The 27,203-nt window shown below is 36.6% G+C and overlaps 2 protein-coding genes across 3 annotated transcripts; both read right to left on the bottom strand.

The window, feature by feature from the left end:
* Positions 1-6,698: 6,698 nt before the first annotated feature.
* On the bottom strand, positions 6,699-18,995 carry LOC145901346 (uncharacterized). 2 transcript variants are annotated; one of them, XM_082988990.1, is made up of 21 exons: positions 18,891-18,995; positions 17,882-18,681; positions 17,621-17,689; positions 17,150-17,326; positions 16,848-17,033; positions 16,375-16,562; positions 15,513-15,735; positions 15,261-15,395; positions 14,929-15,071; positions 14,431-14,533; positions 14,125-14,301; positions 13,691-13,957; positions 13,394-13,540; positions 13,152-13,293; positions 12,362-12,526; positions 10,699-12,284; positions 9,545-10,582; positions 9,047-9,217; positions 8,584-8,743; positions 7,996-8,083; positions 6,699-7,779 (listed from the first exon to the last, which is right to left on the bottom strand). In XM_082988990.1, exons 1-21 carry the CDS (start codon positions 18,955-18,957, stop codon positions 7,611-7,613), a joined length of 6,201 nt encoding a protein of 2,066 aa, XP_082845116.1. In that variant the 5' UTR covers positions 18,958-18,995; the 3' UTR covers positions 6,699-7,610. The 2 variants fall into 2 exon arrangements, with proteins under 2 accessions (XP_082845116.1, XP_082845117.1); XM_082988991.1 differs by having other exon boundaries at positions 13,838-13,957.
* A 4-nt stretch (positions 18,996-18,999) lies between these two features.
* Positions 19,000-20,628, bottom strand: LOC145901372 (non-homologous end-joining factor 1-like). Its single transcript, XM_082989030.1, has one exon. It carries the CDS (start codon positions 20,583-20,585, stop codon positions 19,623-19,625), a length of 963 nt encoding a protein of 320 aa, XP_082845156.1. The 5' UTR covers positions 20,586-20,628; the 3' UTR covers positions 19,000-19,622.
* Between the last annotated feature and the right edge of the window lie 6,575 nt (positions 20,629-27,203).

Raw genomic sequence — 27,203 nt, 5'->3', positions numbered from 1 at the left:
GGGTACATTGTGACGTGTTTCCAACATAATCACAATCCTCGTGTTTTCGCCAGCAAGTCGAACCAAAATCAAAAATATAGCTAAAGGATGAAAGGACGTAAATATATGTAGCATGAGTTATAACCCAAAGTTTCAGCTTTGCGTGCTCCAGAGTCTACTACAACGTAACGTTAACTCGATAAAAACCACAAGCTTATACTTATACATGGCGTCCACCAACCATCAAATTATACCCCAGCACGCAACTGTACCTTATAAATTCACCACCCAAGTGGAAACCACCAAAACGCGTTTACCAAACTATTGGCCTATGCGTATGGTACTTATCACAAAGATTAGCTTTTATATTAAGTTAACACTATCTAACATGCTGAATGACAATATCCAAAAAAATCCTTAACAGAACGTCAGGAAAGATCTCGAAATATGCGAAGAATACGTGTACGCGTTTACCAAAGTACCCCTAAGTGGCCGATTACAAAAACCTGCCTCCTTCTCCACTCCACTTACTTTGACTAGAAAGTCCGTCGCAATAATTCATCTCAGCATCCATACGTTCCCCACTAAAATCACTTCTCTTATTTCGCCCAGACATGATCGCCTTGGAATCGGTTTAATGTTGCGCGTTTTCCCCATGCTGTTATGATAAGCAGCCAAACGAATGAAAGCCAAGACGCAGACGGTTGGGATCCGTTAGATTCCGCGAAAACAGCGTCGTGAGAGCATATATTCAGTCGTTATCTCCGGTATTTTAAAGACTCCGCAGCGCTCTGCCGCTTATAATAACAAACAATTGTGCTTGGTCACGTGACCCATAGCTTTCCGTTGCTTTTTTGGTGGATTCAAACCGAGACTTTCCCTAATTTAAAATCTGCTAAAATATTCGGTTATCTTTTTTTTTCTCAAACAATCCTCCAACAAATTCATCTGTGTTCGCCAACTGTCGCGTTCAATATTTAAAAATATATCAAAACGTACAAAAATAATCACATTTATCATCCTCCACACCCAACAGTGACCGAGCAAAACTATTTCCGGATTAGGTTAGTGTATTTTATTGCAATTATATCCCTAAATATTGAAAAGTTGATAGACGTTACACTATCACCAGTACCGTTAGCTTTCCAATCTGTTGCCTAATAATGGCGCCAGATGTGTTATATACTACAGGTGTAAAATTTAGTTTATATGATGATTTGAGTAATAGCAACATTTCAATTACCTTTCACATTTGCGTTGAACGGCTGTTATTTACATCATTTAAATCAACGCCAACTTTTGCCGTCAGTTTTCATAACCATGGCATTTGCCTAATTCGGTGAGAAATTGAGTACCAACGCCTCCACATATTAACACAAAGCTTTGCCAAATCCTGCAAACCCGAGTGGTGGTATGCCCGATACCTAACATTCCCAACGCAAACAATAGCACTTTACATTGACGTATTACCGCGGTCCGCTTGCAGCATTGTTCAACCGATGGGACAATCAGTGCACAGGAATCGGCGGTTTGCATATTCCCTGTGCAACCCATCGCTTTCTAAGCGCCCTGCGCCGACAGCCGGTGCTTACAGCCTCGTTGAACCTACGGCCATAGGGTTATCGCAAGAACGAAGGTACACGAAATCCGGTGCAGCAACGTTCGAAAGTTGCCGTTCATCTCACTTGACGGACGCGAATGTTTACATATCACGTGGTTCGCGCTTAGCTATCGTGTTAGAGACCACAGTTTACGGCCCGTCAACCACTACACAGGGTCTCGATCCACACTTTCAGCTACAAACGATGACGTTTCTTTACACGGGGCCCTCAGAAACCCTCCAGTGTGACAAGAGGGCTTCGTTCTCAAGCTGTCCGCTAAGAGGCAGCGTAGTTGCGAGAAGCGACCCTCTCTCTGCTTCCGCGGTTTTTTCGTGAAAAGGCCTCGTCGCTTAACCGGTGCAGTTATTTGTTTGTGCCCATCGAAGCCCAACACCAAGGTTCAAGGGGTACAATGTGTTAGATATAAAAGTACGTGTACAATACGACACAATACATTGGTCGGCTTTTCTGTCCTTATAACAGGCGTTTATTACCTGTCGAACTTTTCCAACCGTTGCATTCTTGAAACGGCAAAGTCGCAAGCAGAACAAGTGTATTAGCCCCAGAGAGGGTAAACCTGACACATAAAACTTGACCTCTTCAACTGCACATCATTTTTAAACTTATAAGTGCTACCAGTTTAGAAAATGCAAATAGCACAATAAGGGTGGAGATCGATAAAGTGGAAGGAAACACAATCCATTAATGATAATCTTGTTTATGGCTACAGGCTGAAAGGTATAATACCTGTCGCCACATCACACAAACACAACAACCTATCAATGCGGCGGATTTACCAAATAAAACATACCAGTCAAACAAATGTATTTTCCCACAGTCTGTCCCAGTATATTTTTTGTGACATACATTCTGGAATTTATTCGCCTTTTATTCCTTACGGCAGTAACGATGTTTAGTTTTTATCACCAAAACCGCGGCAAATTGTTGCGTTGCTACTTTCGCACCCCAAAATGTTTCCAACGTTTAATGCAAACATTGTTGAATGCAACACAGCAACAATTATTGCCGGACTAAACTATATTGGTTAACGTTTCATTAACATAACCTCATTAGCCTGAAAGGCATAAAGCTTCTCATCGGTACTGGCTCTCCCCTGAATTTGGTGCCAAGCACCGAGGTTTGCAAGTTCCATCCCCGCGGGGTACAAGCGTCGTCTCGTTGCGTAGATCGTTCCATTTAAAATTTCTGGCGGTTTATATCTGGCTTATGTGGATTAGACATTTTTACAGGTTTGTTGCAAGTGTTTGCTACTGTACTAGTTCTTATCGCCGTAACTAAGTCCTGTTAATTTACATAACTCACATACAATCAGGTTCAGTTTTACTCTTGTTCTAGTCTATAAAATCCCTTTTCCATCGAACGAATAAAGGTCGTCTGCCCGTAAACTTAGTTTACTGCTACAAGGCTGAAGCATAGCAAACCGCATCAATAGCTGAGAGGAACATTGCGTTGCAGCAAACGTTTACAGAAAACATGCATCATAAATTCTAGTCAACGCCATTTGATTCGCTAAACACGCTCTAGCTGACAATTTCGCTTTCAGGCGCAAAATCAATTCGCTTCACCGAGCGGTTGCGTTTTGCATTTACATTCAACAGAGCGTATAGAGAACGTCCATTCGGCGTCAAAGTCCGCAACACGGTGGTAAAGAGACAACAGGTATGACCGGTGCTAAGCGACAGCAAACCACTTTCGCGCCCGTTTTGCTGATTTCCCACCGAGCCTCGATGTAACGACGAAAAAAGCTTGCGGTGTAGGTGGTGAAGTACTACCGCGCGCAGACCGCCAACTGTGTTTGAAATCAATATTTGTTTACTGATACTGGGTACACGGCGCGCGGCTTGGTCTTAAGAATTCCAAACCCGGTTCTACGGTGTCAATTCGCCACTGGATCGATAAATGTTTTGGCGATTGCCTGTTTATTACCTGGCGTCTAAGCCTGTTGCATATTTATCATGTCTACGGTATTTAATGAGCCTTTCGAATTCACAAATTGACTGAACATGATATATATTGCAACGCAAAACACTCTTTTGCCAACGTGAATCTCTACACAGACAACAAAATGCAAGGTCAACTGTTACAGTTCTGGTCTAACATATACATAACCTTTTGCTTATACCTATTAAGCAGCACACAACACACATTATAGCGTAAGGCTCTTTGTGATCTTTCTTGGCAATTAAATTGATGCTTTGTTGCACTCGTTACAGAGAAAGTTGCTTTTATGGACACTAGCAGAGATTCATTTATGGCCAACACAGAAGTGGATAAACCAATTTTGGCATTAGCTTTTGTGCATGTTTGTCGAGAAACGCCATTACTAACCGGCACTTAATTGTTTATAGTAAAATCAAATTAGTCTACTCAAGCAGAGATTCGACATTTAAAACGTTGTAAATAATAACAACTTATAAAAGATAGACACTTCGGCGGGGTGAAACGTTTAAGGCTTCGGTCATATATTATGCAGTGGTTTCCAACACCCTTTCATGCATGCACCTTTTTAACTAAGTTCACGACAGAGCTTTTGCTTCAACTAAAATAGTAAAAACGACTTCACATTGACGACTTGTAGTCAACTGATATTTAAAAAGGTTACAAATCCTGTTCATTTATTTTAATGCAGTAAAGAAAGGCCACAAAATGTACCTCGCAACGACCAAAACTTGGTTCATTGGCAAGAAACTGAAATTCTGTCACCACTGATGTTGTGGCATTAACCCAAGCACAACAGAGCACATGTTTACGGGGCAATTCAGTCAGCATTCACATCCACTTGGGAATTCTTCAAGCACCTATTGCGTCACACTAGTCGAAACGAATCCAACCAAAAATGCTTTTGAGGCGCCGAAATCCCCTATCAGGAGCGTTCAATCTTTTAGAGGGACTACGGTGTGGTTTCAAAGGTATTTTGCGTGCGACTTGACAATTTATATCATTGTATGTACCTTTGTGCATTGGAAAACGATGACGTTATATCTGTATCTGCCGGTAGTTTGAGTGTATACGTGTTAATTTTTTTACAGATTGTGATTAAAACAATGATGCTTGTCAATTATCTACATAGCCTAGTTGGTCAAATGCTAATAGGGTCGGATCAGTTTAGGAATTACACGTGTATCTAACGAAACATTTGTGTAAACTGTATAAAAACGAAGAAATACTGTACTACTTTTTTACAAAACGCGAACCAATGTCCACATAGCAATTAAAGTTATAGCAAGAAAAGGTCATTGGTGTCTTTGTAAACCAACGGACAGTACAAATAGAATATAGGCTACACGTCACATGATCATGTTGATGTGACATATGCTGAGCTGATAAACATATGGACATGATTGGCTAAAACGCATGAATGCTCCCTTGGTGACCTCGTCGTTTGTTTAACGCACACATCGCTTTTCGCAAGACGGTTGGCCCAAAAAATTGCGCCCTCTCACTAAACAATGATATAGTTTTTTTCCCGAAATCAGTTGAACGTTTTCAACCGCTACACGATTTAAACCATTCACATAAGAATAAAAACATTAATTCGGGCGCATAAAAGGGTATGCGGTATGCTCCATACACACCCACATATCCTGTGGCTATTATACGGTCGCACACAAGCCCCTGTATAAACATCAACGATACAGCAGCCAGCACGTCAAACGGCCTGGAGTCACGCTCTGCAAATAAAGGACCGGCATAAATCAAGCAAAACGGTACAGCGTAGCGTCATAATATGGCATTGTTACGTAGCGCAAGTGACGCAGTTGACAGTTTTTTTGTTGTTACAGCAACATGACCGTTAAGAAAGGACCTGTCACATAATCGAAATGATCAATGAGAATAATAAAAACGTGTACTTGTACGCGGTTTGTAGTAAGTGACTGTTGAAAGTGACTGCTGGGCTTCGTTAATTTGAAAAAGGAGCAACCCTCCTGGTTTGCATTGCCCAAAAAGCAGCTTCAGCATTCTTCGATATTGGAGCGAACATAGTATAAAATAATATACACTGTGAACTTGTATCATAATTATTATTATTGACGCATGTTTACCTGTTTTCCACGTACGAAAAGGCAAAACGTTACAATATCGTGGGTCTGGCGAGCCTTTTTCGACGATAATCGATAAACATGTCATAAAAATATTGGATATTTCGCATTTCATTGAAGTTTCACACAATTTCTCAATTAGGATTCAACTTACATTTATTCAATTAGCATTTTTATACACTTTGGAGCTACGCAATTTTGTACAAGCTTTACAAGTCTTCAAACAACGATTTTGCCAATAGCACGTAGCCTACGTGTCTTCAAGTATTTTATACTTAGTGCGCCAGCTTACCATGTTTATATAAAGCCGGCATCACAGGTCGAATGTGGCTAAACCTGGTGAATTAAATTCTTGTTTTTCTGTGAATCCTGATGTTTAGGCGTAACAGTTGTTTTTAATCACCCACAGAAGGAAAAACATGTAATGTCACTTGAGTTATGAAGCAAAATTGTCCGAAAATAATTAACTTAGCCTATTTTTCAAAAAATGCATACTTCCGAACCGGACTACATCGAATGTGGTAAAAAATACTATTGGTAACACATATTTTTGCATGCTGTTGGAGCACACGATATCATATAGGCCAGTGTTTATTCCCAACCGGTGGTCTTTGACGGCATTCCAGGTGGCTTGTTTCCGTAAATTGTGTTCTAATTTAAAAAAATCGTAAGTGATATCAAAATATTTGTTACTTCATCTCCTAGGTTACTTTGTAACACTCAACTAGGTGGTAAGCGTCGAAATTGTTTTTTCTTCAAGTGGTACGCAACCACAAAAAGGTTGGCAATCAGTGGTGAAGTGTGGTAACCGTACACTGTTATTGGGTTAAATAGCTTTGCTATAATTCCTAAATCGCTTAACCTGCTGAGAATCGACTAGAGAGCAATATTATTCACAAAGAACCGGATGATAGCAAAAGTAATTGACCCTTGGCTTTGTCTGGATAAACAGAAACGTTTACAGGTTGCATTACAACGAGCCAAGCGCACAAAGGCAAGCAGGTCTGAAACGAGAGGGGGCTGCAGCAACCAACTTATGCCATAGACAACGTGAAAATAAATGTGTTTCAACTTTATTGCGATATCACTCCGTTCATGCAAACCAACAAAAAATATAGTGACAATATCTTGTACAAAATAAAATGCAAGAAACGCAACATTAAGATAAATACAAAAACAACAACAAAAAGGCATTATCGGAGAAACACATATGACCCTGAAATTCAAGAAATGCGTTCTAACTTAAACAGCAAGAACTGACAAAAGCAAATGGAGGTCAAAAATAAACTGCAATTAACATTTGTTACATCTTGAAAGGTAAATATGCTGCAAAGAGCATTGAAGAAAAAAAAGGCAAACTTTGTAACATAAACAGCAGCTCAAAAATTTGCCCCGTAAGTTTAATAACCGACAAATTGCACTTTAAATGCAGGGGATTGGGTAAATTTGCGACACAGAGCTGGAAGGCAGTTGAGTTCTGTGCAAGAACGAACTTAATTAACGGCTATATACTGTACAAAAAACGTACCATTTTTTTACTTAGCAGAACCTTCGCTCCATTTAGCACCAGTTTAGTGATAAATTTATACATCAGAAGTTGATGCATTTCCCAAATTTGTGTTTAATGTGAGCAAATATACTGAATCTATTTTAGACAATTATTAGGCAAGGATGTGGTCAATTCAAGGGTTCATCGAACAAGTATTGCAGAGCGTGTGTAACGTATTATGGCCAGCAGTAGTATCCAAGGGCAGTAACTGGTACGATAAGGCAAGGACCAGGGATAATAAGTGTACAACTCACTACAAAACATTGCACAGAAGAACGCAATACGTTATAGGTTATAATGGAAAAAGCTTCTTAAATAAGGTTTCGATTGTGTTACAAAAATACTGCACTTTATCACCAACTACCTTTCCAGTACATAGAAAAATCCGGCTTCATTCAAGTAAATGTGGAGAAGTGGAGTTCATACTATCTCCCCTAAGTCATCTTTTATGGCAGTATCAGCAATTGCTGATTCAACATTACGATTTTCGCTGAGTAATGGTCGGCGCAATTCTTTCCAAGTTGCTTTAGATCGGTTGACGACCTCGTTGTGATCATTAAGTTGATTCTCAAGCGAAATTATTTCAGACCTGGGAAAAATTACATTGTCTGCAAATAGTAAGCGCGATACTGACACCTAGCGGATAAGTTTTTTGACGGTTGTGTATGTGTAGATTGAAATCACGGATTTAGAACTACAAATTGGTTTTTCAGTGATTTGCAGTAAACAATTCTCTCTTTTACTGTTGGTTTTACCTTCAGGTCAGAGTTAGTAAGACAAGCAAAACAAATTGTGTGAAAATCACCTTAGCGTAGACAGTAGATTGTCTATGTCTTTAACTGTAGAAGACGTCTCCATAGAATCACGTTTCATTTGGTAGTTTTCATCTGAAGCTAAAAAATTAATCAACTTTAATTGCTTCGTGTAAGTGGTTAATAAAGTATATACATATATGCATGACCTACAGTTTTTTGCTTATCAACCACCATATTAGCATATTGTCTAATGCTAACATGAACTTTGCACAATACACTACCTTTCTTTACTAGCTAGCAGTTTACCAGCTGCTAGCAATTTTTATAACTTACATATGCATGTTCTCAATTTTCATTTGAACTTAAAAAAACAAACGGCTCCTAAAAATTTTACCGCTAATAACTATGTGATATGATTGCCTATAGCAGGGGTCCACAGCTGAATGCCAAATTTTGAAATGGTTTGAAAATAACATGTGGGCTGAATTTGGTGTAGAATGTTAGAAAATATTTTCCAGACACTTTACTTAATTAATTGTGTGTGGTTGTAAATCCAACAATATTGAATCTAGTTGGTTTGCAAATTTGCATATCAATGAACAACAACATATGGCTGAAAAAGGCGGTTAGAAGCTTACACTTGATGGGAGGATTTTCCTTTTCCGTCCCCTCTGAACCAGATGTGGATAACCATGACAACGATCGGAGATTCGCTTGCAACTTTCTTGCCCTATTCTGGTATCTCAATTTATCACGCTGGGCACATTCCAACTGGCTTGAGCATGTCGTCATTTTTACCTAAAGTGTTTTGAAACAAGTATAAAAGTCCTTAATGCACACCCCAGATCAGTAAATTAATTGGAAAATAATCTGAATATCATGTAAGTTAGTGAATTCCATAAAGCAGGAATTTAATGTATTTTTGATAATTAATTATAGAGGAAAAAAGACTCCCTTTTCATTCCAATATAAAGAAAATGTCATCCAATAAAAAATACATTCAATGTTTTAAAAATCACCACATAATAAACCATACACTTTGAAATATATATATATATATGTAGGCAAATATGCATTATAGCCAACACACAATTATCTTACTTGCAGTTTTTCAACAGATTTCCTGAGTTTTTCATTTGCTTCCACAAGAGCAACCACCCTTCCATTCGCTTCTTTTATCTTCTTTTCCTGCAGCATTTTCTCTCCTATTGATTTTCGTCTTTGCTTCTCTGCTTCATATTTAAAACTTTGCGTCAACTTTTCGACCTCCGCCTAGCAACAAAATAAAATTTTTTGGATAATAGTTAAATTTTCCAATTGTGGTTTTTGGAGAGGAATCTTTTTCACACTCTGTAGTGTATAGATGTGAAAAATACAGAAGTAAATTGAATTATTTTTTCATATTTCACGATTTTTTCAACGCTTTTGGTAAGTTTGAGAAGTTAGGGAATGTCCTTATTGGACCCCATCAGTTACATCTTTAGTAATCTTCATATGTGTAAAAGTACAGAAAACAAGACCTAAACATGATACTTCATAAAACACCTGCTGCAAAAAATACGACAAATGTTATATTTACATTAAGATTTAGTCACATACTTTTAAAGTTGAGTTTTCAAACTCCCGGGATTCAGCTACACCTTTCCAACGACTCAGTTCTTCCTCCAAGCGACCGCCTTCAAATGCTTTTTCCACCAATTTACCACTTACTTCAATTTCCTCTTTCGATTGCAACAGATTGCTCAAAGCAATTACTTCCCTTTTTAGAGTTTCTATGTCAGCTTCTTGGGCAGAAATTTTATCCTGGGCCGTTTGCAGTTTTCGCTTCAGTAAATTCACAGTGTTTTTGTAAGCTTTTAATTTTGCTGCATCTCCAGAGGACAGGATTCTCGCAACATCCTGAGGGTTGGGTAAAGGTGAAAGTTGATGTTTTTCCTCAGTTTGGGATCCAGATGTTTGAAAACTTCTTTCTGCAGATGTTGGTTTGCCACATTTTGTGCACAAACCATCACTGCAAATTCTATCATCTACAACACAAATGTTCTGCTCTTCATGAGGTTTTGATTTTCCCACAACAGTTTCACTGTGTTCTGTCTGAGTAGAAGATTCACAAACATCCGATTTCTCAAGTTCTTCCAAACTTTCTGTTTGTATGGATTGACACTGGGTTTTCATCAAGCTTGTTTGTGTGGAAATGTTCTCAACATTCGAAGGAGAAACGGCAGCTACACATTCTTCCAATTCATGGTCAGTGTGTGTGCTGTTGCACTCCGTTGAAACTACTAAACTATGAAGAGCATCACATTCCAGTGTAGGGGAATAAGAATGTGAGACAACTTGGGTCTGAAACAGTTTTTTTGCCGCACCCTTATACATGACATGTTGTTTCTCAAAAACATTATCAGTGACTTGCATAGCACCAGAGTATTGTTCATTGTCATAAATTGGCTGCCGGTCATGGTCAGTTTGTACAGATGCATTCATTAGGATTTGCCTGCATTCTGAACATTGGAGACAAGTCCCATAGTGTTCAAGTGCTGTAGCTGCAACATCCAAAGACTCATGAGACATGTAAGAAGAATCATTGTCTACATTAATTTCTGATGTTGTGTGGGTATATTCTTCACAGTGTTCAACCTGTGAAATTACATTTGCTTTTTAAAATGCTATTTGAAAAACTCAACTAAAAAAATGGGTTTTAAACACTAAGCCTGTGTATGCCATGGTACAAGATAAAACGTGATTGAACCTACCTGTTTGCAATCCAAATTCACTGCTCTATGACATTTACTGCAAGTGATTTGCCTTGATTTATGAGGTGAGCTCGATATTGGCTTTTCGTCATGGTCAGTTTGAGTAAATCTGTCCACATTTAGTACATGTTGCGCTTCATTTCGCACCGTGGGTTCTTGGTAGTCAAAATAACTTTGATATAATTTTGGTCCAATTATCTCTTCATTATGGTCAGTTTGAGTGGAAATTTCTTTTAGGTTTACTGGGATATCTGTGCCACAAACCAATTGATTTTGGCATTCTGATTTTGACCAACATTTTGCATGCATGAAACCTAATTCCATATCAAGATCAGTTTGTGATGAGACTTCATTAAATTTCGCAGATGGAATTGTCGCATGAATCAATTCATTGTCATGATCAGTCTGGGTAGATGTTTCCATCAGATGGACAAAATTTTTGCCATGAACAAATTCCATATCATGATCAGTTTGTGATGAGGTTTCATTAAATTTCACAGATGGAATTGTCACATGAATCAATTCATTGTCGTGATCAGTCTGGGTAGATGTTTCCATTAAATGGACAAAATTTTCGTCAAGAGCAAATTCCACATCGTGATCAGTTTGTGATGAGGTTTCATTGAATTTCACAGATGGAATTGTCACATGAATCAACTCATTGTCGTGATCAGTCTGGGTAGATGTTTCCATTAAATTGACAAAATTTTTGCCATGAACAAATTCCATATCATGATCAGTTTGTGACGAGGTTTCATTTAATTTCACAGATGGAATTGTCACATGAATCAACTCATTGTCGTGATCAGTCTGGGTAGATGTTTCCATTAAATTGACATAATTTTTGCCATGAACAAATTCCATATCATGATCAGTTTGTGATGAGGTTTCATTAAATTTCACAGATGGAATTGTTACATGAATCAACTCATTGTCATGATCGGTCTGGGTAGATGTTTCCATTAAATGGACAAAATTTTTGCCATAAACAAATTCCATATCATGATCAGTTTGTGATGAGATTTCATTAAATTTCACAGATGGAATTGTCACATGAATCAACTCATGGTCGTGATCAGTCTGGGTAGATGTTTCCATTAAACTGACAAAATTTTTGCCATAAACAAATTCCATATCATGATCAGTTTGTGACGAGGTTTCATTAAATTTCACAGATGGAATTGTCACATGAATCAACTCATTGTCATGATCAGTCTGGGTAGATGTTTCCATTAAACTGACAAAATTTTTGCCATGAACAAAATCCATATCATGATCAGTTTGTGATGAGGTTTCATTAAATTTCCCAGATGGAATTGTCACATGAATCGACTCATTGTCATGATCAGTCTGGGTAGATGTTTCCATTAAGCTGACAAAATTTTTGCCATGAACAAAATCCATATCATGATCAGTTTGTGACGAGGTTTCATTTAATTTCCTGGTTGGAATTGTCACATGAATCAACTCATTGTCATGATCAGTCTGGGTAGATGTTTCTGTATCCGCCGAACACGAAATCTCTTCAATCCTTTTGTTTTTGAAATTAACAAAATCTTCATCATGGTCTGTCTGCGTTGCTGAATCTATGTGACAAACACAAAACATGTACACACTGTACCTATGCCTATGTCTTCAAAACAAGACAAATATTAAATTAAACCTTCTTGCTTGTGTTGCTTTGAATCAAGACTTTCTTGCAATTGTTGGGCAGCGTTATTAGCCCACTGTTGGTAATGGGCCTGCAATGCTACGATGTACCTCTGTTGCTGTTCAACTGCTTCTTTTAGTTTATTTCGTTCTTCTTCAACCGAGGTAAGTTTCACTTCTGCAAAAGAGGTTTATCATTACCTGCACCCACAAACTTTTCAAAAAAACTACACAAGATCATGCTTGGCATATAACAACATTTGTAAATACACTGTTAAACGGTTTAAACATGTGGTTCTGACAAAATATATCTTGAGTTCTCATAAAAAAGTTCCGGTGCAACATACTGAACTTCACAAGTTTCATGTGTACCTTTTTCACATATACCCTGTTTGTAGCAATCTTTATTTTTTAATATTTGCTGGCATTTTAAAACAATTTATTGCAAACCAAAAAAATGTGCTTCTATTTAGACAATTCGTATGCTTTCTATTTGTGCTTAGACTTTCAATAATTCAATTGTGAGTTAATTTGGTGGAGTACGTTGGAAATTTCTAATCTAACCGGAAGTCCTGAAATCATTGGGAAAAAAATTGTGACAAACAATTTTTATTGAGTAGTATGCTATTGCGTGATCACAAAGTGCTGATTTTTTTTTTTATCTAAACAGGTTGCAACACTAGGTGTAGCCATAAAACACGACTTTCATCGATTTTCATCTGCACTGGTTTCACTAAACACATAACACTGAAAGTGCATATTTTTTTCAATGACAAAGTAGGTTAGACAAGAAATCAACTTGCCTAGTTTGTTTTTGTCAAATTGAGAAGATGAACTTTGCTGTAAATCTTCCATTAGTTTCATTGCATTCATGTTCATTTCCTGTTTAACAGTTGCCAACTCTTCTTTGAGATGCAAATGTTTAGTTTTCAAATTTGAAACTTCCTGTAAAGCAGGAAGAAAATCTATTGTAAATACACCATTAGGGTCATGTAAAAAATATGCAAACAAAAATTAAAAGGGTATTGAAATTATCAAAAAATACCCTTTCATATTGTTTCTTTGTATTTTCCAGGTGATCAACAGTCTCCTTTTCACAAACATATTTGTCGGTCGTTTGGGACAGTTCATATTTAAGACTTTCGGATGTTTTTATTTGGTCCTTTAATTGTTGTTGAAGCTGAGTTGCATTCTGTGACAACAGATATATTATGTTCATTTTATCAGTTTCCCAAACCCAATATGGATGAATTATAACAGAAATAAAAGATATGCTTTAATTTTTAATAAAACATTGAACAGGAATTTTTACATCCAATATCAATTTTGTGTTTATTCCAACCTTAATTAATGTTTCATGTTTTAACGCCTCTTCTGTGCTTTGTTTTAAGTGGGCGTTGTGTTGTTCATTAAGTTTATCAACCAACACTTCAATCTGTTTTTCCAATTCAAGCTTAAGTTTATCTTTTTCTTGATGGAGATTTGCAACCTGCATTGAAAGCTCACGGCGTGAATCCTGCAGCTCAGCAACAAGTTCAATTTGTGGATTGGGAACATTTTTGTCTACCACAGGTTCATGTGAAACCAACAATTTCTGTTGTTCATCAACCTGTAATGATCAAGATCATGAAAAACATTTACAATTTCTGGCAACCTTTTGAGACCATGCACCTTCACTATTATAACTACTATTTTAAAGGTAAAAATATAAAAAAATATTCCAGTTTATTGAACAATTGCTAAAGTGGTTGATTGTATAATGCCAAAAATTTATACCTTTAATTGCAGGTCTTGGACTGTTTTGTTCAGAAGAAGTTTTTCTTGCTCAAAACTTGCAACTAGCAACTTGTTTTTTGTTTTGTGCTTTGATTCATTCCCACTTAGTTTCTGCTGCATCACCAACATTTCGCCGTTCTTGTGTTGCACTGAATCTTTCAGTTTCTGTACCTCAACCTAATTAAAACAATCAAATACGTTATCTCTATCATGGACCCCCTTAAAAAGCGACCCTGGGACGTTAAGCACTGGTTTATGATAAAAACAAGCTGCTTATTTCAACATAATGATAATATGCCTTCTTACCTCATACTCAGTGATCTTTGATTTTTGAGATTCTAACGTTTTTTTGAGATCTTCGCAATGTTTTTCACTCGCTGCCAAACTCACACTCCTCCGCTTTAAATCACTAAAACACCAAACAAAGTGTTTACCAAACTAAGCCACATAATTTATGTAATTTTAATGAGTCACAATAAGTTTCAGAATATGTCATATATATAACCGTAATTTTTCAACCCCACATGTCACGTTAAGAGGTCATCTGATTGAGTATATGTAAGTAGCACCCAAAACAGTGACACTAATACATTACTGCCCCAGTTTTCACACAGTCTGGGATGGCGTTTTAAGGAGAGCTTAGCATAAAAATAACAATTCAAGTTTAGTTTTGTACAGAAAGAGCTTGAACGCAGATGAGTAGTAAATATGCAAAATAAAACAGACACTGATACAACCATAAGGGTCATCGAATCAGGTGCCCATGTGACAACCAGGTAGTGGCAAAGAATAAAATATTTAAACCTTGAAACAAGTTTTTCTTTTTGTACAACTTCTGTCCATTTTCTTTCCATGGAAATCAAATTGGTCTTCAGTTTTGAGATTTCGTTCGTGTCACAGCTTGTTTCCTGTTTGCTGGCTTTGACTTGATTTAACAGTTGAACTATCTACAAAAAATATGGTCCGTAAGCATGTTTTGTCGTTTTGAAATTAGAACTAAATAGAAAACTAACGTGGTAGCTAGGTATGTTTTAACACTACATAAGCCTAAATAACACCAAACAGAATGTTTAATCTACCATTGAGTTCGTGAAACTTGTTTTTTACTTATTATTCATCAGTTTAAGTTTTCCAACCTGGTTGTTTTTGTCTGCAATCCGTTGTGTGTGAACTTTAGCTTGTAAGTGAAGTTGACGAATTTCCTCTTCCAGTTTTTTGACCTTGTTTTTTAGCTGGTCGTTTAACGAGTGCTCCCTTTCTGCAACTCCCGACTGAAACAATAACGAATGTTTTTGAACTAAAATCAAAGGTAAATTTTTGAAAATATGTTTAATTGTATTATTTATATGAATTATAAAGATTTTGATCCCTTTGTCCAGATTATTTACTTTGAGGGCAATCTCTTGCTTAATTTTCGTAAATCCTGCTTCCACTTTGTGGAGATCACCATGAAGTTGGGAAATTGCTCCATCAAGAGCCTCTTTTTCACTAAACTTCAAAGCAAGCTGAGCTTTTAACGAAGATATAAGGAGGGTCTGATCTTGTGTGGATTTAAACAGATCATCTTTCTCAGCTGAGACCTTAAGGTTGACCTCATTTAATTGTGACAATCTGAAAAATTACCAACATACCTTTGGTTACATGTGAAATTCATGACAAACAAAATTTTAATGTTGTTGTTTTAAGATGTACTATGTTGTAAGATATCCACCAACTATATCAAGGGTTCACAACTTTTTGGGGACTTGGATTTTTAAAATTTGATGTGTTGCAAACAAAAATTAGTTAAATTTTTTGATAAAGAATATTATTGAGAGAGTGTTTCATGCATTTAAGGTAAAGTATTGCCCTGGACAGGTGAAAAAATGGCTTTGATTTGTGGCAGAATGCATAAAAATCACATCCACATTTTCCAACCCATATATTTGGGTTTACACGTTGTTTATTTTTGTTTTGTGTAATGGAGGAAAATGTCCATAAGTAGTTAGTAGCAGTAGTTGTTACAAGCATGTTTATCAGTGCTTGTATAACATGTTCTGATGTTTTACAATTTTACAAACCACGCCAAAACTTTGTTCAAGACTATTTTTAATTGGTAAAAATTGATTTGATCCAGTTTAAGAACCCCAACCAACACTAATCAAATTATTTTGTTAGATTTTGGGACCAAGCTACATGTCATATATTAGTTTTTAACTGTGCAAGGATGCCGTGGAGAGAATAATATAGCAAACATATTTTCAAGCCAACCTTTCTTCTAGTCTTCTTGCAGTCATTTGATGTTGCAATATATCCTGATCTTTCTCGTGGAGACGTTTAACATATTCATCCCTTTCTGATCGGACAATATCCACATACTCCTGGTTCCCAACATGGTCTTGATTGTTTTTTTCAATTATTGAATTAAGTTTGGTGTTTTGGCCAACAACTTGATTCACCTGCAAAATTGGTATGATTTTCGAGTGTAAGCCTTTAATAAATTACGCCAAGACTACATAAACTGGTGAATTAAAATTGTACATTTATATGAGTGCAAATAGACAAAAGCTGCTTCTATAGCAACTGAAACATTGATATTTATGAATACCATTGCCAGACGACCCTTTTGTATTGATAATTTGCCTGGCAGCTCCAAAAATAAAATTATACACAAAAAATTAAAAAAATATCCTGCACATCATGGCAATCATAAATAAACCTTTTGAAGACAACTCTCCACACACCTCTTTTTGTAGATTCTTGTTTAAACTTTCCAGTGTTTCCAGGTTCCTTTTAAGGTTTTTCTTTTCCAGTTTCATTTCATCTTTTTCCAACAGAGTTTCATCAAAATCTTTGCTCACGGTTTCAAGTTTTTTCTTGATGTGGTCAATCTGTTCTTTGGCAAGTTTCACATCAGCACCATATTTTTCCTGACACAAAGAAAATGCAATTTTTATATAAGTATATATATAGTCAAAAACTAACAACCAGTTAAGTTAACCTCAAAGTAACTTATTTCGGTACATAATCTTTTGCATTCGCATACCCTTTCTTTTTCTAAAGTCGCTTTCCAGACAATGCTGCTTTTTTCATGTTGTGCTGAAGAAACCAAAGCTTTTTGAAGTTTATGACGAAGTGCCTTCACATTTTCAGAAGCTTCATGCAGATCCAACTGTAGTTGTTGTTTTGCAGAGACAAGAATTGCGGTGTCTGCTTCAGATAGCTAAAATGATCACACACATTAAGTCAATATTTTGAAACTAACAGAAGTTTCAAATTGAAGTCAGCTGATTTATTAACAATATTGAAAAATCGATTCGCCCGGACGGGCATCCTCAGTTTCTGCAAATTTAAATTTGCAAGTAAACACAGAAAGCTTATTCAAATATTCACACATATTTTTTATGACAAGTGTTTTTGCTTTTGGCAAAATACTACATAACAGGTTTAAATGCAAAGTTTTGCACAAATGATGGAAACAACAAATCTAGCATCCATAGAAGTAACTTCAGCCAACCTTCAAAGATTGCTTCAAACTTCTAATTTCGGTTTCCGAATTTGCCTTTTCTCTCTGCAGTAATGTGATCTATAAAATTTGAAAACATTACATAACAAAGAAATTTCACAATGTTTTTGTTGTCTGATATAGTAGTAAATTACTTGTGGGCAAATAAGAATGAGGTTGTTCTGTTTAAAAATGTGTGTCTACTTGAAAACAAAAAAAAACACGATATAACACTCTGTATTGACATTAGTTGCAAGCGCGTACTTAGCCTACCTCCGAGCAGCTGTTTTTTGAAACCTGATCGGAAAGCATCAACCCATCCTGATCTAACGACATTGATGAACAAGATAATGTTGTTATGTCTGATGTCTCATCAACTGAACGATCAGTTGATAAATCTGACAATCTGGGGTTTGACAAGTTTTGATGAGCTGAGGTGTACGAATGGTGTGGAATCCTATTCGGTAACGACATTAATCTTAGATCAGTCTGTTCCAAAATGCTTGGGTAATCAGCTAACGATGTAGCTTCTGAATTTTCAGACATTTCTTCTTCTTGGACATTTGATTTTTCAGCGGGCAGGGAAGCAAATAAATTTTCCCTTTCTGAGAATCTGAGATCTGGAAGCTCATCATCGCTAGGTGGCTTAAAAGCAAGAGTAAGAGTCTGGTTAAAGTCCTCATTTAAAACAGACGACACAGTGTCAGATATGATACTACTGGTGTCATTGTCATTTGTAAACACCGACAAGTCAGAATCAGAAGCATTTCCATTTACACTTGCAGTCTGACTCTGACTTTCACTAAAGTGACTGCGAATTATTGAAGGTTTTTTCGAAAACTTGGGATGCCAGGATTTGCTTCTTGGTGGAGCATGTTGTGGTGTGGATAACAAGAGATGAGGTCTTGCGACTATCACCCTGTGCTTGCTCATATTACAAATACTGGTATTTGAAGCTGGATGGGAAGGTGGCCTTGTGTTAATCAGCTGTTGGGTTGAAATTACTGGCTTGTTTATAGCAGGAAGGTGATTTGATGGTATGTCTTCTGTTGTACAATGCATGCATGGTTGATCTGATAACAAAATATTTTATTAAACAGGTTGAAGGCAATTAAACAAAAATATGAATGTGAACAAGATAAAAACCTAAAAGAAATTCACATGATGGAGTTTTAACTGCTTAATGCATGGTTTTCTACTGTAGTTTACTTTACACAGTATTATGTAAACAATTGGCACCAATGTGACAAATCACTAGACTATGACTACGGACAAATTTAACCTTTGATGCATCCATTACGATCTTCCAACAGTATGCTGACATCATCAGGGTGGAAAATTTCTGACATAGGATCCACAAATCAACATCCTATGCAACTATATACCTGCATACACAGAAAAAAAATCACAGTGTTATCTATATCTTATTCAAACAATTTGCATTAAATGTAACAAGCACATGGCATATGATAACTGAATCAATGTACTGTATGATATCATGCAAAAATGGCCAAACAAAACACATTATACTAAAAAAAGTGTGACTTTTATGGTAGCACTGGTACCATTATAACTTTAGTTTTATGAAATGTAAAATGTTTTGGTTAAATACAACTGATCCAGGGCCTTCAGGTAAGACAGAATGCATTAAAAGTCGCATATTGTAAAAAAGTAGGACAATCACACTTTATTATGTGTATTTATAATTGAAATTATTTTTGTTTGTTAATAACTATAAAATGACTAATTTTTCAATAGAGGTAATGTTTCTATCTCCAACAAAAGTGTCAATTTGCAACAGTAAACAATTGAAAACCCTGAATTCAATGCTAAACAGGAATATTTAAGAAAAAAAATAAACTTGTCTGTAATATAAAAACTTGAGACTGCACTGATGAGAAATATTGGTCAAAACAGTGGCCCTGTCTGCTGCCCACTATACAAAAACATTATTCGCTCTATTGCTTATACATAAAAACTTAAATTCAATAAAAAAAAATTATAATTCTAAAATTCAAAATAACCCTTTCTTTCGTTTCTTTACTTGTGTTGGTTTTACTGCCACATCAGCTTCTGATGATGGTGTTTTTGTTTTAAACTGTGTGGATTGATCATTTTTATCCACATCATTTTGATTATCTGTACAATTTTCATCAATGTACGCTCCTCTGTGTTTGGGCCTTGCCTTTCTCCTTAAGTTAGCATGCATTTTACTGGGTGAAGAGGATACAGACACACTTTTGCTTTTACTTGGAGATGAACCCGTTGTCTGCAGAAGTGCTTGTATTTCTTCAGACCCGCGGTCTGTAATGGTTGCAGCAATAAATTTATTGATACTGCTATCTCCAAGACTGTGCAATGGATCTTTTGAGATTACAACGGCATATTCTCTCATAGTTTTCTTATTTTCAACGAATATGTCATTTTTGTATGGTTCTGTTTGTAGGTGAGGACGACTGACTTGCGCACCATTCTCTCGATAGTCGGCAATTTCAACATCCTTTTTTTTGATAATTTCTTTGAGCAAATTATTTTCAAAAAACAAACTCGACATGCTACAAATCAGAGGATTACAAAGTAGTTGTTTTGTCACTGACGAAGCATCAACATTATGTGAACAACAGCGAAAATACCAGTTAAATGGAACCCCGGCGGTAAAGTTGTTCCTCAGTGAAACAGTTAATATTCCATCAGAAATAACCTCACTTGTAAAATTATGCTGATGGTGTTCCTTTACACTGTGTTTTAAATGTTGTAACACGGTTGAAATAGGTGCTTCCAAAAGTTTATTTTTTGTTTTAAGTCGAGTAGACATGGAACTTGTGTCCATTGTTTCAAGAAATACAGAAGCAGTATCTGTAATGGCAATTTGATAGCCAACCTCAAAGGCATGAAATTTGACAAGCCACTTTTGGGGTCCACCATTTGTCACTAAAAGCTGCCAGTGTGCATTAACCAGATTCTGCAAACTACTCATAGTTGGTTGCAAACGTTTTCAAAAAATCAAGCTTCTACCAAACACTAAACCTATAAATGAAAGTGATGCAAAACTTTTACTTTTAAATCCATTGTATTTTTACAATATTTACATACTCCAGATTGGCCAGTCTGTAGAATATGGAAGTTCCCGACGAGATCCAGGGAGTGCAGGAATAAAGCTTTTCATTACGCGTGTGCATAACCCAAAGCCCGCGTGCAAAAAAAACAATAAAATGTCTTTCATTTCATTAATTGTTTTATGTTTTAGATTTTCACATGCCGAAAAATTTTCATGTGCGGTCAAAAATATTTGGCGTGCAAACAAAAAAAGTTGCAGGAAACCTTACGAGTGCAGCTGCCATACCCTTCATTCATCGGCATCGCTACATATTAAGTATTTTTTGGTGAACGTGAAATACTGATAAAATTTTACAAAACATTATTTTTTGCTTAACTGAAACATCAAACACTTGTTTATTATAAAGAGGGTATTGCTTCATAATTTACAATTGAAAATGCAACTTTATTGATATATTTGCAGGCATCAGGGACTACAGGGAGGCTACAAATTTTGCAGTAAATTACAAAAGTATTCAAATCAAAGCATTTTTGTTTGGTACGAAAAGCTACTTCGCCCATGTACAAAAAAACAATAAAGATAGGCATAACAGGTGTTCCTAATCATAAATTGCAAACCTTCAAGAACAGCTGCAGCATCAAAATCTATTTCTACTGCTGCATCATTTGCCTGATAATCACAAACCGTGACGGTATGATTTACTCACGCGTGACCTTGCTACAGATACGGATGAGACCAAAAACAGCAACAGCAGAGATATTGATCTAATTTATATTGACGAATCCAAAACGTTAAAAATTCTGCAACTGCCCATTGAACCCAGATTTATTGCACCTTCGGAATTCGTCGACTTTATTGTTTCGGTGTACATAAATAAGATCGATATGAAAATGTTGATAAACATCTTGGTTGGATGATTAAGTAGCAATCTAGGCCAGTCCTAGTTATCACTTTTTGTAAGATCGATACGTTTCCGATCATATTGTAGTTTGAAGAAAGTTTATTTTGGTGCAAGGCTATGGCGATACAGCAGTGGCTATATTTCACATGGATTTTATTTAACATAAGGTTTACATAAACGACAACATATAGGTTCATAAGAAAACATTTTAACGCTGCATTATTTGAACATTAAAGTAAAATAAAACACTAAATAAAGTTAAAAAAATTACAAGGAATTCAAATAAACTTCGAAAACAAAAATCGCAAGCCATGTAACGAGCCTAAAACCACTTAAAAATCTATAATGTCTACAAAACATTAGCAGTTGTCGTTGTAATGTTTTTCCATGGCCAGAGAATTTTTCTCCATTCTTTGAAACACATTAGAATGCACAGAACATTTGTTGTGTATTCCACATCCCATATGACGTAAAGCTCCTGTAATTGACGTCACAAAAATATCCTTAAATAGCTGCATTAGGAAAAAGATGTCTGGTATAATTAGAACTACTGGTAACTTGTCTATAATATTAAATGTCAGTGGCAATGTATGAAAGTAATGCAGAAAACAGCAACTTAAAATTAGCAGAGCCATGCATGCTTTGATTTATACACTATCCTATCGGAACAACTCGGTGACTTGTGACGATGTTGCATACTGTATGGCTAGGCAAAGACTTCCGGATTTTCTTTTAAGTTTGTAGCAGCATCTATTTCCGTTGTCGAGACTTGACATGTGTTTAAAGCGCTATAGTATATACAAATGAAAAGAGTCAAACATTCATTTTTTTGACCTGTAGTGTCAGACGCGTTCGAAGAAAGGCAGCATCCAGTATGATGAGTATCAAACTAGTGGTGGATGAAATAGCTGCCGCATAGCAGCAATGTTTGATCAAAACTTTGATGCCGCACCCTCGGGAATGACAAGATGTTCGCACGCTTTCCATGTTGGTGTGGTGTCGGTGCAGAATGTTGCAGAAGAGAAACAGCAAAGACCCTAATTAGAATGGAGGAAAATTCTATATTTTTCGACTTTACTGTTATTGTTATACCATTAAACAGCATGTGTGCCGCTGTGCTTACTTCACCTTGTCTCAATTTTTGTGCATTAGTTACATTGTTAAGTTATTCCTACATTATAACGCAATTCTTTCAGTCTGAGTATACAGATTGTGAAATAATTGTAAGTTGATGTTTACATGATTACAATCAGTATTACGTCACAGAAGGCACCAAAGCCACAAAGGAACTGACAGCGAGCCTTATGCGTGAGGATTGAAAGCAATGTGAACCTGCTATAGTAGTTTTGCATTCAACTGAAGCACAACAAGTGCAACAAAGGAATTGTGATTGTCCATTTGAGATGCAGTCATATATGGTCACCGTTTTTGCCTGTTAGGTCTTATTTAGTTGTGTAAAAAATTTACTGCAAAAATAAAATATTTACTGCATTTTCATTCACTTAAACAGTTGTAAGCATTTATTACATAAATTGCAAAATCGGTAAACGGAAGCTTCAGAGCATGTCTACACTATAGTATACTTTACCTTGCATGAACAAAATTACAGCATAACTAGCGTACACAATCGCTATGTTGACACCACTTGTCACCTTACGGTGGCAGGTCTTGTTTGTGAGTAAGTAGTTTGTCTCGTCAGATGTGATCAAAAGTGTTGTTATTCCAACTATTCCAACGACAATGATAACTCCAAGTAACGCCCAACTAAATCTGCAAGCAACAATTCTGCATGGTATTTTACGTGCGTTCAATTGCAGGCTGCTTTAAAGTACTAAGTTTTTCGTACTGGTGGATTTTGAATGGCAGTTGATATCTATAGTTAGAAAAGACAATGAACTCATTTTTTGGATCTTTAAAAAGTAGTCGGTTTTCACCTGATAAGTTCCTTTGTAGCCAAGGTGGAGAGTACTTTCAACCGGTATAAACTATTTTGACGAAGCCACAAGAAAAGAAACAGAAAAGAAGAACCTTTGAACATTACATAAATTGGAATCACACGATAAGTTAATGTACAAACTGAAAGGCAGCACAAAAAAAAACAGAAGGCAAGTACCTATAGACTCACGTCGTAACGCGCACTACACACATACGGTCGGTTAGGCCATTACTTACCAAGCGCATGAAGAAACTGAAACCCCCGGCCCAGCGCAGAACAAGCGCGTACACTTTCGGGTGGCGGAAGAAAGAAATAAACGACATTAAGAGTCGATTTCGCAATTCCCAAAACGATCGACATGATGAAAAATGCGTAGAGTAACCGGAATGTTTTCGACTTACTTTCACTATTGTGGATTCCTGTAGTTCTACAGACACAAAAGGTCATTGTTCCGGCATATATCAGCCTACTCATGGTGAAGCGCCACCAAAAGCGTTACATGCAAAGCACTACATGTTCTTTAATGTATGTTGCTGGCATTCTAACACTCATAGAAAAGTGCTTGAGGGTAAATAGCAAGCATAAACATACCTCAAAAGGTCGTTATTTATGTCTTATAAGTCTCATACAAACTATTTTCCTTAAATTTTCAACACTTATAGGAGTCAAGACTCTGCTTTTCCGTATTTACGGTTATTGGGTAGCATGGTAAATGCGTCGATGTATTTAAATGAACAACAATTTACGAAACAAAAGAAAATTTAAGGAAGTGCATGCACATTCTTACTTCTTGTAAAACCACGTCACAACTGATGTCAGCAAGTAAAATCCAATCAGAAAAACCAGACAATCTACTGCGAAGAACCACGGTGATTGTAAAACGAGAAAAGGTTTCCTTGTCATATTTAGTTTCATCGAGTTCAACTTACATTAGTTACTAGACTGAACAAAGCAAATACTCTACTTCTTTTCTATAGTCACGTATTGTTTACAGGCGATTGTTTTCCACGACGAAGAGGAATGTTTAGGTGGCTACACGTCACTTCCTGAGGAAATCACGTTTTGCACCACCGTAATTTTAATGAGAGTTGCCAATGGTCACAGTCCACAAATCGTTTGCACGGTATTGCTTGAACATCCCCCCAAAAAAATTAATAAAATTTTTTTTTTGCCTTTGTTTGTTTGTTTAACAATTTTTTCAACTTTTGTTCATCTGAGAAACAGGTGTATGTGGGTAGAGCTTGATGACGCCAAAACTTCCAACAAGGAAGGACTGCAGCAACGTTTCATGCAAGCATGAATGATAGGATCACCCCATTGCTTGGGTCCTTATACTTGGCGATTACCACTATTGTATCAAGATCACAAGGTTTACAGGCTTTGTAGTCTAGCTGGTTTAGACACTTTATCCGAAACAAAGTCGGAGCGCGATCTTAATAATCAAGTTCCCGGTGAGGTTTGTATTCATGCCCCTGGTCTAACCAGGCCTAACGCTCTGCGGACTGCGGGAACATAGCAGTTGCAAGGGGTATATTGTGCCAAGATACACTGGTGCACAAGCGCTTTGTCAGGCAACCTTTACATATATACGTCGGGGGTCTCTGCCACTACATAATCAGACAACGCAGCGATGTTGTTTTTGCAATCGCATGATTGACAGGAACAACTGCGCTAGTCTTTATTGGGGAGCTTTTTCCAATGAAGTTGTTGATAAAGAAACACACACTTGTTGCACAAACGGTAGGTTAAAAGAGTTTATAAACCGCGGCTTACAATCGAGTAAATACAGTATGTTCTACTTGGATTTCGAAGATTGCGGCACAGCTGATGCTCTGCTAGATTGGCGGCAGCACAGCTGAAGTATATATGTATGTGAACAATCGTTTTAATCTATTAAGACCAGTAAGTATGGAATAAAAATTGTGACTGAATAAGAATTGTTACGAACAATACTGTGTATTATTATTATCTATTACATTTGTTGACACATAGTGTGGCTTTCCAGTGCTTGTTTTGTTGAGCGTTGAGCTAGTGTCTTCATATGGCATAGATTTATCCATTAACAATTTAAAAAAAAATCCTTTTCGTTTATCTAAGGTTAGCTAGCACAAATCCATATTTTCTAGATGAATTGTTTTAGGTGTTTTTATGCTTTTACCTTCACCAGCACAATCAACGTTTTGAAAATATAAGTAGTTTCAAATTTATGAGCGGAAAAGTGAGACTTAAACTATGACTCTTGTCCCAGTAAAACATATATTTGGACTGTTTGGCTTTCGGTGCGGTGACATATTCCACCAACCGAAAAAACATTAACCTAAAAAAAAGGGCCAACACAATAAAGGCTGGTTGGGACTAGGTTGCCAAGGAAACAGTAAAATAACCATGTATGAGAAAAAAATGCCCAAACCAAGCAATAAAGTTTGTTATAAAACATTGGTCGCCAGTCAAGGTAGAGGACATGTTTCAGTTGCAGTTATAACCTGAAACTTAAGTCTAACGGCTTATCAGTGATTGATAAGAACAAAGCAACTTGAAATTGACGTAACGGCGTTTTGATTTGTAAACAGTTGTTTTTTGCAGAAATACAGTTTAAAATAACTACAAAATCAAATTATAAGTAGGTCGGTTTATTATCATGTTAATGTGCGAAAATAATGTTAATAAGAATCAATTTGTGTAGGCTATATTAGAATGCAAAGGAAATTAATGACTATAGGCTAATCACAATACACATTATATTTATGAAAATGGGTTTTCATAGTTTGTCACTTTAAACCTGCATATTTCATAGAATGAGAGTGAAACTTTGGGGTAAAATGTGTTTTGGTAATATCCGTGTTTATTTTGTGATGATAGAGTCGAAGAATGGTGTGATTTCAATGTTAAACCCACAATCATGAGTACAAGTATTGGTCAACAACAAGGCAATGTTGAAGGCGATGGCCTGAATTCAAACTCACAGAGTAACACGCCAACAAGAGCAAACTTGACGAGTGGTTTTCCAGTTATGCTATCTAAATTAAATTGGAAAACACAAGAAAACTGCACGTATTTAGGCATGTTCATGTGCCAAATACTTCTACATGTATGTGTATTGTTCACGCTGGCCATGGAAGTATTGTCTTGTTCAAGATACAACACAGTAAGCTTGTTGTTGAATCGTCAGGGTCCCTGTGAAGTGCTGATTTTACCTGTAAGTGTTATTTTTTTAGCCACAGCACTTTTATTTAAAAAATTACAATTGTTTTTGAAAGGTTGGTGTGTTTTGTATGCGTATATATATATTAATTTTTACCACTAACTACCAGTACTTTCTAGCTGCTAACAGGAGTAATGCACATACTGGTGACACCTTTTCTTATTTGGATGCATTTTGTGGCGCCACCCCAGGAAGTTAAATTTATGTTCTCCCTACTGTAAGTTTGTTTTGTGGTCAAGATAAAAACACTCAATGACACACTTGAAGTATCTTAAGTCTTGCTATAAACTTTGTGTTTTGTTTTGGTTCAGCAAGATCCATTGCAGTGGCCCTCATTTATTTGTAAACCATTTGTTGTAATTGCAACTTAGCAGTGCTCCGCAACCTGTCTGCGTACATCAAAACCACGTATGCCGCGGTGTAACTACAAGCAGACAATTTTGTTACATTTTTTAAAACTTGTTTTGACAGAGGGTTGACGTTACAACCGTTGAATAT

Source organism: Ascidia mentula, chromosome 5, assembly GCF_947561715.1.
Source record: "Ascidia mentula chromosome 5, kaAscMent1.1, whole genome shotgun sequence".
NCBI lineage: Eukaryota > Metazoa > Chordata > Ascidiacea > Phlebobranchia > Ascidiidae > Ascidia > Ascidia mentula.
This window is presented reverse-complemented; position numbering and strand designations above follow the sequence as displayed.